We start from the raw sequence: 19,586 nt of genomic DNA, 5'->3' as shown, positions 1-19,586 counted from the left end.
AGGCTGTTCTTTGAAGCAGCAGCAGAATAAACACACGAGGAGCTGATAGTCAATCTGCTCAGATGTTTATTTGGAAGTCGTGTTAGCAGACGTCACAACAAGCCCCCGGGCTGCAAGAACGTCTCGCGTCAGTAAGAAGTGAACCCGGAACTCGTCTAGTTTATGGGCTGCTCATGCTTTTTTTTTTTTTTTTGAGGGGGGGGAGGAATGGAGAGCGAGATTCTATTCAAAATCTATTCTAATCAACATCACAAAGTCAATATTGAAAAGAAAAATGAGCACAATTGTTACTTTTTATATTTATAGATTTTATTGGGAGTTTTTTTTTTTTTTTTAATGTTCATTAATGTAAATTAAAAAATTCTGCTCCATTAAGTTAATTACAAGTAAAAATTCACTGGCATCACACACACGGAAGAAAAGAACTATGAACTGTGATTGATGGACATAGATGGATGGATGGATGATGGATGGAGGATTACGGATGGATGATGGATGGACAATCATCCATCTTTACCATTCAATTCAAGAACTTTCCCTTCCCCATGATGAAACGACAACATCCATCCATCCGTCCGTCCATCCATCCAACTCCAAACATGACAGGAAACTGAGTTTCACACATTAAACTCATAGAAGTGAATTTCCAGCCTTTATTCAATACAATCAGTCCTCCACAGCTTACAGAATTCTTTTTTTTTTTTTTTTTTTAAATAAATACACATTTTAGAACAGGAAAATAAGGACGTTTCAACAAAGTTTACTTCACAGTCACAGAAAGTAGGATTTTACTGTGTAGAGCTTTTAGTACATTATAGAAAGTCAGTTTTAAAAGATTAATACACGTCTGTTTGAAATCATATTTACAATTTAATCAAAGGAAAACTTTCGTTATTGGATTTTGTTTCCTGTTGTATTTCTTAATGTGTTCTGGATGGGCTGGAGTCCCGTTGTACATAAAAGGTCATAAAGAATCAGCAGATCTCTGCTCGTTGTTGGAATTCTAAACAAGAAAAAAGCTTTTAGGTGCATCGAGTTGATAGTTTCAACAGTTTTTCCTCTTTGTGTTAAACGTGATTACTTCTCTGTGACTAATAATTTAATTTGACGATAGATAAGAATGAGAAGAAAACACTTTATCTTACATTTCAACAGACAACCATTATATAAACAGGCACATCAGGGTGTTGTTTTTTCCCCCCACACTTTTAAAAGTCTTAAAATCTTTAATCTCAGGCTGGGAATCTTCATTTCTTTCCCCCAAGACGAGTCCCTCTGAAGGCTCAGAGTTGTAAGAAGTGAATGAATGAATCTGAAGCTCAGTTTAAGGGACAGAAGACGAGCTGTCGAAGTCCCGCGAGGCGCGGTCCACGCCGCCGTAGCCCTTCATCTTCTTCAGCTTGAGCTGGTCGACGGGCGCCAGGCCCTCCGTCTCCAGGATGGCCTCCTTCTTGGAGAAGAGCCGGCTGATCTCCATGAAGGTCTTGTTCTTGGTCTCCGGGATCGCCACGAAGATGTAGGCGGCCACGGACACGGAGATCGCCGCAAACACCAGGAAACAGTACGGCCCCGCCGACATCTGGTGGACGGACGGAGCGCCGCCAGGAGAAGATGAGGAGAATGAAGGTGGTGGGGGGGGGGTGATAGAAAAAGAGTGTGTGAACAACCGACGTACTACGAACAGGCGGATCAATGACTGTTAGTTTGAGTGGTCCAATCAATGTTCGACCACAGGTTTTAACCCTTAGACGCACGCGTGGGGTCAAAAATGACGGGTCGTTATTCTTCAACATCTTTAAAATGAAAAGTTGTAATCTATTCATATTCCAGGTATTCCTCAAAAAAACATGTTTGTGACATGAGGCCATTTGCATTTTATTTTATTTTTTTCATTAATTTTAAGAAATTGCAGTTTTTGTATCACGACCCCACTCTTTGCACAAGTGGGGTCAAAAATGACCCCAAGCGGTTCCCAGGTCCTTTTTACCTCCAGGTAAAATGGAAAAATGGAGAGACTGCTGACATCACATGTGTAAGTGGGACAATATTGACAGTCAAAGTTGCATTAGATGTACAAGATGACATCAGATGTGTATGTGAGCCTGTCAGAGTTGCTAAGCATTAAGATTCCATAGGAACCGCTTGGGGTCATTTAGGGGTCGTGATAGAAAAACTGCAATTTCTTAAAATTAATGAAAAAAAATAAATACAAATGCAAATGCCCTCATGTCACAAACATGTTTTATGAGGAATACCTGGAATATGGAAATTGAACAACTCTTTGTTTTAAAGATTTTGAAGAATAACAACCCAGTATATTGCAAAAAGGCATTGATTTGAATTGAGGTCATTTTTGACCCCACTCGTGGAAGAGTGTAGGAACTGGTAGGTTGTGCCTCTAAAGGGTTAAAAGGTGTGGGGAATGATGGTGTTGGCCACCAGGGGGTGGTAAAGTGCAGGGAACGAGCGAGACAGGCAGTGTGGCGGCCTGTGAAACTGATGCTGAAATGTGCAACGTGCTGCAAAAGAGGGAAACGGTGAAGAGATGGACAATCTAGGGGGGAAAAAAACAAACTCTGATGTAGTTCATAAAAAAAAAAGTGGGTGAGGAGTTCTAATCTCATTTATTGTTGATCAGAGATTAAATCCACAAACACGTCGATCACCAGGAACCACAGTGTTTTGCTTTTGCTTTTTAAAATCAGAAAACTCCGGAAACAGTAATGTTAAGTTTGGTTTACTGCAGTAGAACTCACTGCAGGGACAACGAGTCTGCTTTTACCCGCGAAGAGTTCCGACAGTTAACGGACTTCTGAGCGCCGACTTTAAACTTTAAAACAATCTTCAGCAGCCACGGCGCCTCACGCTGCACGAGACGAAGCTGAATGATGGCGCCTGCAGACTGTAGGGACACGGCTTGCATCCCGTCGACTGATTGTGTAATCGCCAAAACACACACGTGAACGGAGCCTCAGCATTTGTGGAATTTATGTGTTAGGAAAGAAATCTGTAAAAAAAAAGAAGAGGAGGAGGAGGAAGAGGAAGACCTGGAGGGTAGTGATGCATCGGGAGCTTGATAGCATCTATTAGCATTTTACATCCTACAAAACCAAACACCAAAAACAAAAAACCCCAAAACAGACGGAATCGTCTATCTGGGATCAACATCGGACACGGTCCAGGACTGATGGTCTGGTGAACCTTCTACATGGTTCCACCACACACGGCCACCAACGAGACATTTCACTAAAAATTCGAGCCTCTCCAAACACAAATCTGTGTTTCCGCGGTGTAAAATCGTAAAGAGGATTGAAATAATATCAGCTTTTGCAGCAGGGTTTTCAGGGCCTTTGGGTAAAAGACGTGGACTGACCTGTAGGAAGGGGAAGAAAAAGCCCACGGTGAAGTTGGACAGCCAGTTGAGCGATCCTCCGATGATGTAGGCCGCCGGACGGTGAGACTGCTTGAAGAGCTCGGCGGTGATCAGGAAGGGAACCCCCGCTGGGAGACCGGGAGGAAACACAACACACAAACGTGAAGACCAGTTTCACTTTTCACCTTCCTGGCGGTGGAATATCCAAGAACCACGTCTTCAGCTCATACGTCGTCCTTAAATTGGTTCTAAAGCAGTTTCATTGGAAAAGAGGCAGTTGTGTATATCGTCGCTGGTGTTTCTGCTGCTCCTCTGACTGCAAATCAATCAGGAACAAACGGTTACTCGTATTGAAAATAAAAGCTCTTTAATTTTTAATTCCAAGGGCCAGACTGAACCCGTTTAACTCCCCTATTGTGTCGATGGTCAAAACCCCTCAATTCTCCATCAAAATGACATTTTACATTCAGAACAATGGTCTTCTCGACATGTTTTTAATTTTTTTTTAATTTAAATAGCTCAACACTACATGACGTGTTCAGTGCGAAACACATCAGCTGACACGTCGCCACATATCTTAGAGATGGGGTATATTAACGCATTTGTGGATGTCGGTTGTACACTTTCCATCTCCAGGCAGAACAAAATGTCTTCAATAGGATTGAGGACTGGACGATATCCTTTAGTTTACTAAACCAAAGGCTTACAGGAAGTCATTATGATGAATGGAGAAGAAGAGTGTCCCGTTGATCGTAGTGTTTTACATTGAACACGTCAGTTTTAATGGTTCTTATAAATGAGAGAGAGAGAGAGAGAGAAAGAGAGAGAAAGAGAGAGAGAAATAAAATAAAGCGCTTTATAAAACCCAGGCATTGTTTACAGTGTTTCTCAATTGTTTACGCACATTTCCAGAAAGCATGCCTCACACTCTCATAACTCTACACACAATTCAAAAACTCTCTCTCCCACACACACACGTATTAAATACATTCGTTTCAGTGAAGAGATTTTTCCTGTGAGGTTGAGGAATAATATAATAAAAGACAGATCAGATCCTCTCCTTCTATAATTCTAGACTTGATTAATAACTAAATCCTGGTCACGTACCAGCCTGCCGGCTGTAAGGATTAAGTTTTACATGTGAATAAGCAGAAGTCATATTTTTGGTTTCTCAGTCACGACCCTTGCAATAACCTGGCGTGACCTGCAGAGGGCGCCCTTCTCCCCCATAATGTGAAGCAACCTGCCCCTCAGCAGACCTCCAAAGAAAACGTGTTTTGACTCATTCCTCGAAGGAATAATACCCTTCAGCGGCTTATAATCACCGCCAGGTGAACTTTAAACCGCCGTGGTTTTTTTAAGTCTGCTGGTCACGACTCGTTTGAGGCTGAGCTGCCGGGCGGCGATCAGATATACAATTTAAATTCAGAATATTTGAAGATTTTCCGACATGACAGCAGATGAAGTGTCAGCCCCCCCCCGTAAAGAAGAAATTTTTTTTTTCTACACGGCGTTGGTTAAGCCTGAATCAGTGTGTGGATATTGGGTCGTAAAAACATCCCACCTGGACCGATGCAGAAGCCGGCGATGATGCCGACCACGCAGCAGACGCTGACGTAGCGCATGAATGAAGCGTGAGCCTGCGGAGAAGAGGGAGGAGAAGAAATGTGTTTCACAGAAAGACCGGATAGATTAACCGACCGTCGTCGTGACAATTTGTGACTCTTGTCGTCTCTTTGAAGAATTTGCTCAAACTTGTTTGATTCCTTGAAAGGCCTCGATCTTGAAGTGGCCATACTCAAAATAAATTTTATTTTTAAAAAAAGCACCTCCTCGATTCTTATATATAATAGAAAAAAGAAAGAAAGATAAAAGATTAATAGGACGAAACCACCTCATTTACTTTACTACGTCTCAGGTCCTACAAACTCTTTACTCATATTTCACTTTCAACATAGTTCATACTTTTCTTTTTTTTTTTCTCTTGCATGAGCTTTTATTGTGGAGGAGGTCCACGAGTCACACTCATACGAGTCAAGGTTGTTTATGGCAGAATGTTGATGATGATGATGATGTGTGGGCGTGGCAGACACACACACACACACACACACACCTGAAACAGCAGGGATAATGTGATTCCGGCACTGCAGAAGCCCATCATGGTGAACCCCCCGACCATAAGGGGCCTCCGGCCAAGTTTCTCTATACTGAAGCACTGCGGGACAAAGAGAACCCGAGTCAGAGCTTCACCTGGGTAACGAACACGGCGAGACGTCTGAGGTCTGAACGACACTTTGAATAATCAGTGAGAAGGTCCACAAAACAGGCAAAACTGATGATTTTAGTCGACACGGCGACATTTAAAATCCAGTCTCACGTTGGGGCTCCGATCAGCTCTGGCACCGGTAAAAGGAGAAAGTTCAAACCATTTACCCCGACGAGTCCAGCGATGATCTCTATGATCCCCGTCCCCGCTGTGGTGTACTGGATCTCTGGAGGTGGGATACCTGCATTCTCAAAGATATCATTGGTGTAGAACCAGATCTGAGGGGGGGGGGGGGGGGGGTGAAGAAGAAAAATAAACCATCTGTTATGTGAGGGAAAATATTTGGACTCGTCCTCATTTTCCTGAAGATTCAAACTTTAATTCCTGGAAACAGGAAATACATTGAGAGGTACCTTACGCGCGCACGCACGCGCACGCGCACACACACACACACACACACACACACACACACACACACACACACACACACACACACACACACACACACACACACACACACACACACACACACACACACACACACACACACACACACACACACACACACACACACACACACACACACACACACACACACACACACACACACACACACACACACACACACACGCTTCAAAGCTTTGCTCTTTCACACCCGACAGTTGCATTTTAAGAATTTTCCTTTATTTAACTGGCAAATAAACCGCAGGAAACCATATAAAAATAAATTAATTAATATTTTATGTAAATGTGTTCTTGCCCAGACGTCTGAACACAGGTGTTGAGTAGGACTTCCTGAAAGTCAGGTGAACAAATGAAATCTTCTTCTTGACTCTCCGGGGGTCTTAAAGTTTTGGCCGATTGAAAGGAAGCGTCGAGACGACGGCACGGCGCTCAAGTGAAAATCTACCGTCACGTCAGTCGACACAGTTTTGGTCGGTGACGTCCGTTTCCTTGTTTCCCTCTCAGACGTCGAGGTCTGTTTCTATTCTAAGGTTGTTTTTTTTTTAACAAACCTGTCCTCCGTCACAGGATGATGCAGAGCGACACATAGAAACAACATCTGTACCTTATAAACAGTCAGATTTCTCAGCGCAGGCTCACGAGGCCTGGAGGTTTCCTTGTTAAACCCCAGAATCCGTATTTGGTTTCACTCTCTACCTAAAGTCTTGAGAGGATTGTGGTTTCGGTGGCACGATATAAGAAAAAAAAAAAAAAAAAAAAACGGTTTTGCCAGCATCCTTTCCTGTTCAAACAATTTTTTTCTGCCAATAAAAATGTGCAACGGAGATGTGACTGGCTCACAGCGTCGATCCCGGACAGCTGCATTCCGATGTTGATGACGACCACGCTGAGGACCTGCCAGCGGACGCCGTCGTCCAGCAGCAGCTGCCACACCGACAGCGTGTCCACCGAGGACAGCGAGCGCTGCTCCTCCTGCATCTCCTCGATCTCCGCCTGGATGTTGCACTTGGACCTGTACCACTTCAGAGCTGCGGGAACAGGAGAAGGGAACGCGGGCGTCAACGCGTCCCGGGAAAAGGACCCGAAGTCACATATTTAAAAAAAAACAAAAAAACAACACATTCAGATTCAAATTGCTGGATTGTACGGAGCCCCTCTGGTGACATTGGTGAAAAAAATATTATTGCTTAATAACGCGTGGCCACGACTTATTTATCTCGTTCCCACGCCTTAATAACGCGTGGCCACGCGTTATTAAGGCGTGGGAACGAGATAAATAAGTCGTGGCCACGCGTTATTAAGGCGTGAGATATATAAGACGTGACCTTTAACTCGTCATCATTGTTCCTTTAGCTGCTTGCAAACATGGACGAGTTTGAATACATTTAGTTTTATTTCAATCTGGGAATGAATTACAATGATATTCTTCAGGCGCTTGCAGTTCGGCATGGAGTCATTCTTAGCAAGAGACACTTAATCCGGCTGCTCAAAAAGCATCGGCTCACACGCAAACAGTATGCGGACACCGGGGAAGTCATAGATTTCATCATGAAATGGCCACGACTTAATTATCTCCTCACAAACTGGAAATCAAAATATAATATCAGTAGACCTCAATGGAAAAATCCGCTGTCTGACTATATTATTACGGAATCTCAGTCGACACTCCCTGGAACCTCAATTCCAAAATAAAACTCATTCAATTTCTACAAAATGGATCATTTCACCCCTTTTTTTTTTCTTTTTCTCTTTTCTATGTTACTGTACAAACTATTTCCTTTCTCTTCCGTTTCCTCCATAAACATAACCAAGTCACACTTAGTATTTCATATACAAGCACGCACACACACACATTATGTAAATAGTATTTGAGGTAGCACTTGTTTGTATTACTTTTGTATATAGAATGTATTGTTCATTTCCACACATGTTTGGAATTGTTTAGCGTATTATATTGTTTATCTGCACTACCTTAAATAAAAAAAATTAAATAAAAAAAAGCGATGAATGGAAGAGGTGTGGAGAGGCCAGGTGAGGGACCAGGTGAGGGACGACCCTCCTCCTCCTCCTCCTCCTCCTCCTCCTCCTCCTCCTCCTCCTCCTCCTCCTCCTCCTCCTCCTCCGTCAGTCGAGGGTCATCAGAGTGAAGAGGAGGGAACTCAGTGGAGAACCTGAGCTCAAAGCTGCGCCCTCACACTGACCTGTGATGGTGGCGTGGACGTTGTGCTTCTCCATCAGCAGGTACCGGGGGCTCTCGGGGAACCAGGGCAGGAACAGGAGCTGGATGAACGTGGGCACCACGACCACCGAGAGGAAGATGGGCCAGTGCTCCTCCTGTAACAAACAACAGTGACGCACACGGCTTTCAACCATTTAAACAGGAAATAATCAGGTTTTCTATTCCTGTGAAAGGTACCTCCCACACCACATGACCGGGACAATAAATACTGTAAAGTGAGTCAGTCAATTGCTTTTATAGTGTATATGGAAGTAAAATAGAAAAAGTTTGCCAGAAGGCTTTCCTATATGTTAGGATACAGGCTGCGGATCTCAAATTTTTTTTTTTCTCCAAGTAATCAATGGATTTTATCTATATGTTTCTCTCATGTTTAGATAGATAGATAGATAGATAGATAGATAGATAGATAGATAGATAGATAGATAGATAATTACTTTATTCATCCCCGAAGGGAAATTGTCTTGTTGCAGCAATCTGGTACATACGAATATTATAAAATACAATAGAATAGTAATAAAAGTAAGAAATAAAAATATAAAAATATCTCTGTATAAGACATAAAGTAAAACACAGAATGGAACATGGGCACTTAGAAATAAGCACGAGATAAAAGCAAGATAAATAAATAGTAAGTAAGGTGCAGTGGCAGAACCATTAGAAGTAGGCATTATATAATAATAATAATAATAATAATAATAATAACAATAATACAGATAATAACAATGTGCAATAGTGTATAATACTCGTGTATAGTACTACTAATAATGGTAGCAATAAAATACCAATAACAACAACAATATATATATATATCAGTAATAATAATAATAATAATAATAATAATACCAATAGTAATAGTATACTTATAATAATAATACCAATAGTAATAGTGTACTTGCACATGTATAAATATATGTATATGTACATGCAATATGCAATATGAAATATATGATATAATATAAGTATCAATGTAATTTAGTCCAGGTGGGTGATGATTGAGGCTCTGACGGAGGTAGAAGAGTTAAAAAGTCTTATTGCCGTGGGGAGGAACGATTTCCTGTTTTCTGGTTCTCGTTGGACAGCGGTGTTCACATACCTTCCCCAGGAGCTCGTGAAGGCCGAGGATTTGCGCCAAAAACACCCCGATACCAATGAATATACTTGGCACCAGACCCAGGAAGCCTCGCACATTTTTTGGTGCGATTTCTCCCAGGTACATCGGTACGACACTCAGACTGATCCCTGCAGGCACAGAGCACAAAAGCACTTCAGTGAAAATGTCGTTGAAATACAATCGTTGTAAATCAATAGAACGTAAATACAGCTGAGAAAATAAACAAGCAGGGTCATTGCCGATTAGATGCACTGCCAATGACACATATTTCTCTATTTTGTAGTAATTTTTCTATTATGTAGTGGGTTTTTTTTTTTTTTATCTAGTGAGTTTTTTTTGTCTCTATTTTGTACCGTCTTGGGCAATTTGTAGTGTTTTCTGAAGTTTATAGTTTTTTTCGTGTCGTTATCCGTTTTTAACCAATATTAAGAGTTTTTAGTTTGCAACCACTTAATTTCTGAACCAGTACTTCATTTAGACTCTCAAACCGTATTAAATCAACTTTAACACCTTATTTACGTACTGTACATTACTCCGTTTTAATCTATAGTGTAGTAAATTTTACTTTTTCTGGAACGGGTGAGAAAATAATTAATACATCCATCTTTCAATACTGCTTCGTCCCAGGCTGCGACACGGTTGATCAACTTTACAACACAATAGAATGGAATATTATAATATCAAACAAGCAAGGATAAAATATTAGACAAGTAAATATTAAAATGCACAAGGAAATATTAATATTTACAAGTCAAATCATAAATAAAGCGATCAGCTTGGTAAACAACCCAGCCTGCACTCCATTTAGATTTTAAACAGATTTTCTTCCTCTGCAGCATAAGATTCCCCCGGACTCGTGAGCGCCCCCTACCGCGAGGCAGAAGAACTGCCTGCCTCACCTTCTGCCTCTTAACTGCTGCTGGAAGAGCGCCGAGCACTCAATTAATACATACACATCAGATGAACTGTGGAAAGTCAGGGGGCAGACATTAACGTGTTTTGAAACACTTGATTGGAGGCCTACAGTCAGCAGCGCTCCCGTGGATTTTATTCAGCACGTTTATCATTAAACCAACAGCAGCGGACACGGCAATTTAGGCAACGTTCAACGAGGTTGCATTTCTAACAACATTAAAACATTTACTCTAATGCAAAGCGGAGAAAACCTTGGCATTGCCAACCCTCCCTCTGATTGGCTGCTGCACGAAGGGGTGCATGACCGACAGGGCAGTGATCCAATCGTAGCAACGATGTTCTCAGCCTGCGCTCAAACCGGACAATATTGGACATTCATTCAACAACAACACACAAGTCCCGAGTCTTTAACTTCAAAGTCCATGTCGAGTCTGAAGTCTTTCATTTTTTTGGGGGGCAAATCATGAGTAACGGGTCCAATTCCCTGGCTTTTAGTCCTACTGCAGACCCTCTTCTGGAGTTACTGTGGCAGTATAGAGAGTAATGAGAATCCTGGGCCGACCTCAAGGCCTCGTCCCAGTCAGACGTGCCTCGTGAACCTCTAATGGGAGGCGACCCGAGAACAGCCCCGTCAACTGATATTCACTTCCAAACCTGAGATATTCGACGCGACGACAGTGTGTGCGTACCCGAGTGGATTCCCGTGATGAATCGGCCAATGATGACCATCTCAGGCGAGCCACAGATCCTGCTGAAGCCCATGAGGAAGCCAGCGATGAACACCAGCACCGTGGTGTTCACCACTGTGCCCTTCCTGCACACACAGAGCCGCAGTGTCAATATACACCAAACCTGGTCACGGTGAAACAATTATTAGAGCATTACAGCATCAGATCCCTGCCCGGATACACGTACAGTAACGTATAGACATAAACATGTGTTTGTGTAACTCCTAATAACCCTGGGAATGCAAGTACAGCTCACAGTATGTGGTCATGGATTGTGATTAGCCGTAAAATCCGACTGCAATAAGAGAGCCGCTTGTAAATGGGATTATAAGTCATTTGCTTTTCATTTGTATGAATGTTCCACTGCGGTTCTGAAATATTCGATATGAATGCAGCTTTTGTTCCATCATTTTGTAGGTCAGAGCTGTCGAATGTAGTGTAAGTCACTTCAGCGGGTCTGAGTTTTGGTGCAAAACATTGTTTTTTGAATCTCGTCAATCTTAAAAATTATATTCCGTGCAACGTTTTTTTTATGCGCTTCTCTAAATACACAGGACGTCCCTCAGCCCCAGGGGTGGAAAGTAATAAATTAGATTTACATGGTATACTGTAACTGAGAAGTTTTTGTTCACTTCTTTACGGCTTTATAAAACTCAGTTCTTTATCCGTTCATCTGTCTATCTAAATAGTTTAAATCATCGTGCCATTATATCAGCAGTAGCTGTCGTCAAGTGTTTCTCCTTCGCTTCATGCTGCCTCTCACCATCATGACAGTTTTGCTTTGGCAGACACTCACTTACACGGTCTGTGATTCACCAATTATTCCTGAAAACAAACTTCTTACCTGCCAAAGCGGGTGACCAGCATGCCGACAACCAGGGAACCCAGCAGTCCTCCAATCGCAAACACCGAGACGGTGAGGGAGTACATGAGGGTCAGAGTCTCCTCGCTGAGGCCTGTTCCATTTCGACTCAGCACCGTCTTGTTGTAGAATTCTTTGATATACTGACGGAGGAAGCAGGCAACAAGGCACGTTGGAAAGGACTGGAAATCGTTAAACCGCTACACATGAAGGATTGTTCATGAGTTCATTGTTTGGGTCAGACGTCCTCCTGGTTGTTATCATTGCTGCGTTTTGTTTTTTTTGCCTATCTGCTGATTTATACTCTTGCTAGAAAATCATGTTACTGTCATGATAGAGCTGCTCAGGCGGGTTTAATCTAGAAAATCATGTTATTGTCTAGATAGAGCTGCTCAGGCTGGTTTACTCTAGAAAATCATGTTACTGTCTAGATAGAGCTGCTCAGGCTGGTTTAATCTAGAAAATCATGTTACTGTCTAGATAGAGCTGCTCAGGCGGGTTTAATCTAGAAAATCATGTTATTGTCTAGATAGAGCTGCTCAGGCTGGTTTACTCTAGAAAATCATGTTACTGTCTAGATAGAGCTGCTCAGGCGGGTTTAATCTAGAAAATCATGTTACTGTCTGGATAGAGCTGCTCAGGCTGGTTTAATCTAGAAAATCATGTTACTGTCTGGATAGAGCTGCTCAGGCGGGTTTAATCTAGAAAATCATGTTACTGTCTAGATAGAACTGCTCAGGCTGGTTTAATCTAGAAAATCATGTTACTGTCTGGATAGAGCTGCTCAGGCTGGTTTAATCTAGAAAATAATGTTACTGTCCAGATAGTACTGCTCAGGCTGGTTTAATCGCATAACAGTTGGAAAATATTTGGATCAGTGTGATTACTATAAAAAGGGTATTGTACGTATCTCCCCACCCAGTCTATCTCTCTGTCTATCCTCTCCTCTCCTTTCCTCTATCTTCTCACTCCATCCGGTCAGCAGAAAGCCGCCACCTCTGACTCTGGTTTCTACAAAGGTTTCTTCCTGTTAGAGGGAGTTGTTCCTTTTCACAGTCGCAAATAAACCTGCTTGCTCATGTGGATATGTTGGGCTTTTCTATTTTCTCTGTTAACGACACCTAGGAATGACTGCATTGCATATATATGACCTGCGCTTCCTTCTGTTAGATCTCCGTCTTCATCTCCCATCTCCTACTACTGGAAGTTCTCCCACATCACATTTCATACTAAACAGCCACGAGTTTCTGGTAAAACCAAAAAAAAAAACCTCTTCAAGTCATTAACGGAACTTTTCTTGCAGGTTAGAAAGGATCTTATCTGTTTGCATCATGTGAGTCAAACATTCCACTTTCACGAGAGCAAATAAACATTCACTTTTTCACTCAGCCTTTTTTTCCAGGTCTCAGTGTAATCAAATTGGTCTTTCTTTCTTTCTTTTCTTTTTTTTTTTTTGACCTCGGCTTCCCAATTAGCTCATCATGTGAAGCCACATGCTGTTAGATCAGAGTCAATTTCCCCCCGGAGAACGTTGCTGGCAGAGACCAGCTTTTAATTCTACGGAGGCATGCAAGGCTTTCCTATTCAGACTGTAACCAGTGTACACACACACACACACACACACACACACACACACACACACACACACACACACTCAGCTGACTCCGCCCCTTCTCCGTTCTCAGCCAATCCCCGGGCAACTCGCTCTACATCCAGGTGACACAAGAGAATCGACGCTAACAAACACAATCAATATACCTTGACGTGGCAACAAGAACACAATTGCAGAGACGTTGCACTATTTTTGTGACTTTAGGGTTGGAACTTTTTAAAGTTTTTCCCTGACGCATGATCTTTTAGCTATGTCGACTTTTGCGAGGCACTTTGCGACCACCGTGTGAAAAGCGCTATATAAATAAAGTTTACTTACTTACTTGAAGGTTTCTCACGAGGGCCACAAATAAAAACTGGAGTTAAAACCTATAACTGCTGAATGGAAACGACTTCACATAAGCTGCAGAAGTCAGTTTTACTCCATCGGGACGGCAACGCGACGCAACGCCGAACGAAAACCAATGAAACTTCTTGTTTTTTCGCCCAACACAAACACCTAAAGTGGAGTTTGACGGCGTCTTTGGACGGCGATTCCTCACCGCAGCAGGAGAGTTGACGACGGCCAGGTTGTATCCATAAAGCATGGAGCTGCCGAAGGAGGCGAGGAAGGCCACGACCAGGAGAGAGGAGGTGAGGTGCTGCAGGCAGAGGAGCACACACACACACACACACACACTTTGTTTAGAGCAGGGGTGTCAAACTTGTTTCAGTTGAGGGGCCACATCCAACCTAACCTGACCTCTGGAGGCCCAACAAGTCAAACAGAACATATTAAACTGCAGATATGGACAAATGCAGAGTCTTTCCTTCTTTTGATCCTTTTGTAACTGCAAGAATTTGCCAGTCTATTCTGAAATATACATATTAAAGGAAATCAGATATTATATTTGGAAAAAAACAAACCTCAGTCACCTGTATATCATATTTTTATTCAGGATTAAAACAATTTGTCACCATCTGGAAATATTTTTGAGGTTACGTGTCTAAAGTATCACTTCACACAAGTTGGACTCATTGTTTTATTGTGAAAGGCGTTGCGTTATGTGACCTCCACAGATGCATTAATGTCGGGGGTCAAATTCTGACCAAGGGCGGTTTTGAATGTCATTTTTGCCAATCGAGTGTTTTTAGATCAGCCTCTGTCAGTTTTCATATTTATACTTTAAAGTGGTTTAGAGTCACTTCACACCGCCGTCGCCGCAGTGCATAAAGAAAACTACCTGTGCATTCAAAAGGAAGTGACAGCCGTTCTCAGTCGTCTAATCGTTTGCCCGCCATGCACCAGTTATTTGCAGTCCACAAATGAGAGTTAAAGCTGTTTTATTAAAAAAACAAAAAGAAATCTGATGGACTGAGTTTCAAAAAGCATGGAGGCCGAGGGAACGCTGAGCTTTTCTCAAAAGGTTTTCAAATTCTCCAATTAACGGTTTGTTCTCATGTGAAATAAACTCTCTATTCAAACGGGTTGATTAACAATGATCATGAGAATCACTGCAACGTTTACATACCGTCTCAAACCTTTTGGATTTTTGTCTTTTTTTTCCCTCCCCACTTTAGTCTTTATTAATTTATTTTTTCCACCACAAACAGACAGAACAGGACAGCATATCGTGAACAAATGTGACTGAAGTTAACATAATCTAGAGTGAAATAGCATATATAAGAAAAAAGAAAAGAAAAGGAAAACATTTTTAAATAAGATTTCTATCTCGTTTTGATTAAAAAACAAACAAAAGGAAAGCTAAATAATTTATTGAAGTTCATAAGCACACAGACCTGCTTCTATACGTTTGGAAAGCTGTTGTGATATTATGTTATGTTATAATTCAAATCATTTCACACACGTCCTTGTTTGGACGTTTCCATACAATTTCAGTCAGGTTTGCAGGCAGTTGTGTCGCCAAAAATCTAACATTAACTACCTTCTAACTGCTCGGTAAGGTTTTCCGCACATTTGAAAGGTGAATATAATCGTCCCTCTGTTGAGACGCCTGATCGGGTGAGCAGAGGAAGTGCTCTGAGCGTGTGCAGACCGTCACCTTTGACCTGAACCTGGAGAGGCTCAGAGCTGCAGGAAGTGGTGGAGAAGACGGATGAATGGAGAAGACAGACAGTTACGCCAACATGTGCCACCCGACAGTTGGCATCACTCAGCCTGTGTCTCGCAGGTCTCGTGAAAAAACCCCCAACTAATTTACACACCAAACCTGAATTTTTTTTAAAAGCGAGAATTAGATTAGATACGCCTTCATTCATCTTTTATTCCATGTTTGTGGCCGCCAATTTAAAGATCGTTGTAGTATTTTTGCACCTTTAGGTCTGGTATGTTCCTCCAGTATATCAAAATGAATAAATAATTGTAGAATTGTATAAGTTGAGGCAGTGCTGGGGGGGGGAAATCAAGTTTTAACAGCTTTAAATAGTGAAATAAGAAGGTAAAATCAATAGTAGTCAAAACTGTGGCTTTATACAATTAGAATAGGTAGATATTTCTTTATGAATTTGTGCATTTGTTTGTGAAATCAACTAATTGAATATGATTTCTAAGTTGTGAAACTAAGAAAAGAAGCATCTCTATATATAAAAACAGATTAATTTTTTTTGCTTCCTCCCCCCCAGTGTGTCAAAAACAATAAATAATTGTAGAATCGCATAGTCGAGGTTATGCTGAAAAGAGCAGATCACTAAACATTCAAGTTAAACATTAAATTGGTTTAAGGGAAGAACCATAAGCGGTCAGAAGAGATAAAATGACCTTTATGGACTGAAGGGTGAGCAAAGAGAAGCAAACATTCAAGGAGTTGTGAGAAGTTACACTTTTCAAGTTGAGCTGCAGACCAGTTAAACTGATCAGAAAGCACAATATCAAAAAAAGTACTAGTTGTTGTAGATGTCTTCTTAAAATGGGGCTGTGGATTTAATGTTTTGGGGTTTGTTTGTTTGTTTTTTGCAAAGTTTAAACAAAGAGTTGTGTTTATTCCTGCGTTAAGCTGCTGGGCCTCAGTGTCTGAAACAATGAGCACACAGTCGGATGATCCTGCTGCATTTCGATCCAGACAGACAGACAGAGAGACAGACAGACAGGAAACTTACCGAAGTGATTTTCCCCCTCGATGGAATTAAAATCTCCTCAGCCATTTGGGAAGTGTGTCGCCGGGACCCAGCAAGCAGGAGGAAGTTCACATCAGGCGGTGCAGAAGCTCATGTCTGAGGCGGATGGAGGGATGGATGGAGGGATGGATGGATGGATGGGTGGATGGATGTCCTCCTCCTCCCCGTCCAGCGCTTTTGGACTGGGCATGTTTTGCACATGGTGTCATCACATGACGGGGAGCAGCGTGACGGACTGAGAGAAAAGATGCTGGAAGCAATTAGACTAAATGAATTACCAAAAAAAAAGAAAAAAGAAAAGAAAAGATGAATGGGGAGAGAAGAAGTGAGGTCCGGAGACAGAGTTGTTCTTTTACACGTCGAGAAAGAAACACAATAGAAGAGTGAGAAAATGAAATAAGAGTCCAAGGAGTGGAAGGAGGAGGAGACCAGATTAGAGGCGTGTTAAACCGCCTGAAATCCAACCTTGACACTCTTTTCCCTCTGTGAGAACATTTCCAGGACTGAGATTCGGGTTTAAAATTCAAAACGCGGTGAACGAGGTTTTTCAGCATTATTGATTTTTCGGGATTGCCGGTGTTTCGGATTAAGTGGTTTTCCTGTTAACTGGTGACCCGCATCCTTTAGCCCTTGCTGCTAGTCGAAGCAGATGTTAAAATAAGACTCACTAACGTGTCGGAATCCCACTGTGGTGACAATTTAAAGAGCTGCGGGGCTCCTACAGTAGCGACGTTATTGATATATTTTTGATGGCTTATTCAAGGTTTTTGTCACGTTTTCCTCCTCTGAACTTCCGTAAGATCTATTGCGGTCGCCGCCATCTTGGATGTTTTTGCGCTCTCCTATTGGACCAGCAGCTTCCATGTGACCCAAACGCATCCCGCGAGACAACATTATAATCAAGCTAGAAAAGATAGTACCGACTTTAAACACTGGTTTAAAAAAAAAAACTGCGGGATAACACATGGGGAACTTTTGACATCTAGCTCAGGACTAATATATCTTTGTGACGGTGGTAAGACCTTGTCGCGTCCTGATGTCGGAACGGGATAATGCCACTTGTAGCTAATTGCTTTGAGTGATGCGTTCATGTGCATCACGTAAGAGCGGGTTGCGATATTTTATCGAGTTGCGGGGCTCATACAGTAGTGAGTTACATGATAAACTTGACAAAAAAAAAATAAAAAATGACAGTCATTAGCGAGCTTGTCTGGTACGCAAAGAAGACCATTATTCATGAGAATAAGACATATGACACTATACTAAATATATACGGACATATACTAGGTATATGAAACGCATACAAAATATCAATTAGAAATAATATGTAAAAGTACAGTGTGCATGGTTAATTTTCTGCAAAGAAATTCTGAAGTCTCATTCGTGGACGAGTAGTCCCGCTGAGGGTCCTGTCCATGGACGAGTTGTCCCTGGAGGAGTTGTCCTAGAATTTCCTCACACTCCTCATGTGCTCATCAGTTCAGTGTACTCCCACTTATTTGTTAACAATCACCCGCCTTGGAGTACACATTTCTTAATCCTGTGACTTTACCTTCACAGCAGCTGCATGAAAGGTTGGTTTTGTTTTAAAAAAAACAAAAAAAAAAAAAACATGGCCTTTGGCACAAACAGCTCGGCCATTAATGCAGAATAAGATGTTTGTGAAGCTCACCAGCTGACCTGAAAACTTTATGGCAAAGGGGAAAAAAAAATGTTTCTCTCAGCCGGACCTTAAAAAACCCTGAGGAAAGCTTCCTTTTTTCACACATTCTTCTCATTGCTGGGATTTAAACCCCAGAAAGCTGCACAGGGATTTGACTGTGTGGTTCAAACAGCGGCTCACTGTGTTTGAAAAATGTGTTCCCAGCATGCTTCAGTACCACTGTGGAGCTTTTATTTTTTTATGTTGACTTTCAATAATTTTTTCAAATTACTTAAAATTACTTGGTAAAATTACTTTCATAACTTTTCTTTTTTTCACAGAAAGGTGCTACAATGAAAACAAGTGGAAAAAAGTAATCAACCATGACATCATGAAACAATAGGAGCTCCAAGAGTCAGTTTTAAAACGCAGTCATGTTCAGATCATGTTAATTTCACTATGTACCATTCAGGGAAAGAACAGCAACAAAAAACAAAAACAACCGATGTTGATGGCGTCTACAGAAAGGCTGCCGTTTCTATGTTATATCACATAAATCAATAAGATGGTGAAAATTACATACAACAGCACACATAACTGCATCAGGTTGTTAATACTAATACAATCAAGAAGAAGAAGAAAAAACAACAATAATCATAATAATAATATGATTAGCGGTACAAACAAAGACGTGTACATCTCTCTGTGAAGAACTGCATGCAGGCTGGCAACTTTATTACAGTGAGAGAGTGAAGATTCACCCTCATGCACGAATAAAAATAGTCTAGTTTTACACATGATAAGGAAAAAACTGAAAACAAACATTAAAAACAAAAAGGAAATGCATGGGGGAAAATTGCATTTTCCCAATATTTTAGAGACATCCCCCCCCCCCCCCCCTTCGTTGTTCGAATTCCGCTCACCTCACCAATTTGTAATATATCTCAGAATGTATTGAGAGCGGTTTTATGCCTGTCAGTCTTTGCGGAGGGAATTTGTACAGGCTGTCAGACTGCTTGCGGGGGCAGCAAGATATCAGAATGCCTGTCAAATTCTACTGCGTGTCTCAGAATGCCTGTCAGACTGTACCGAGGACAGTTTGTATCCCTATCAGACTGCACTGTCACAGAATGTCTACCGAAATGTACTGGGTGTAGTTTAACGCCTGTCTCTCTGTACTGACGGTGTTATGATGCCTGTCAGACGTACTGAGGACTTTTCGCCCTCGCTAACCAGGAAGTGAGCTTCCCGACGCGTCGC

The 19,586-nt window shown here is 41.8% G+C and overlaps 1 protein-coding gene across 1 annotated transcript; it reads right to left on the bottom strand.

The window, feature by feature from the left end:
• Positions 1-1,131: 1,131 nt before the first annotated feature.
• On the bottom strand, positions 1,132-16,711 carry slc2a15a (solute carrier family 2 member 15a; the record flags this gene model as incomplete). Its single annotated transcript, XM_080507609.1, has 12 exons — positions 1,132-1,579; positions 3,374-3,501; positions 4,938-5,013; positions 5,487-5,588; positions 5,807-5,917; positions 6,945-7,132; positions 8,306-8,438; positions 9,437-9,582; positions 11,059-11,183; positions 11,942-12,102; positions 14,113-14,211; positions 16,667-16,711. 12 exons carry the CDS (start codon positions 16,709-16,711, stop codon positions 1,325-1,327), a joined length of 1,569 nt encoding a protein of 522 aa, XP_080363735.1. The 3' UTR covers positions 1,132-1,324.
• Between the last annotated feature and the right edge of the window lie 2,875 nt (positions 16,712-19,586).

This window comes from Blennius ocellaris (assembly GCF_963422515.1).
Source record: "Blennius ocellaris genome assembly, chromosome: 13".
NCBI classification, from domain to species: Eukaryota; Metazoa; Chordata; class Actinopteri; order Blenniiformes; family Blenniidae; genus Blennius; species Blennius ocellaris.
This window is presented reverse-complemented; position numbering and strand designations above follow the sequence as displayed.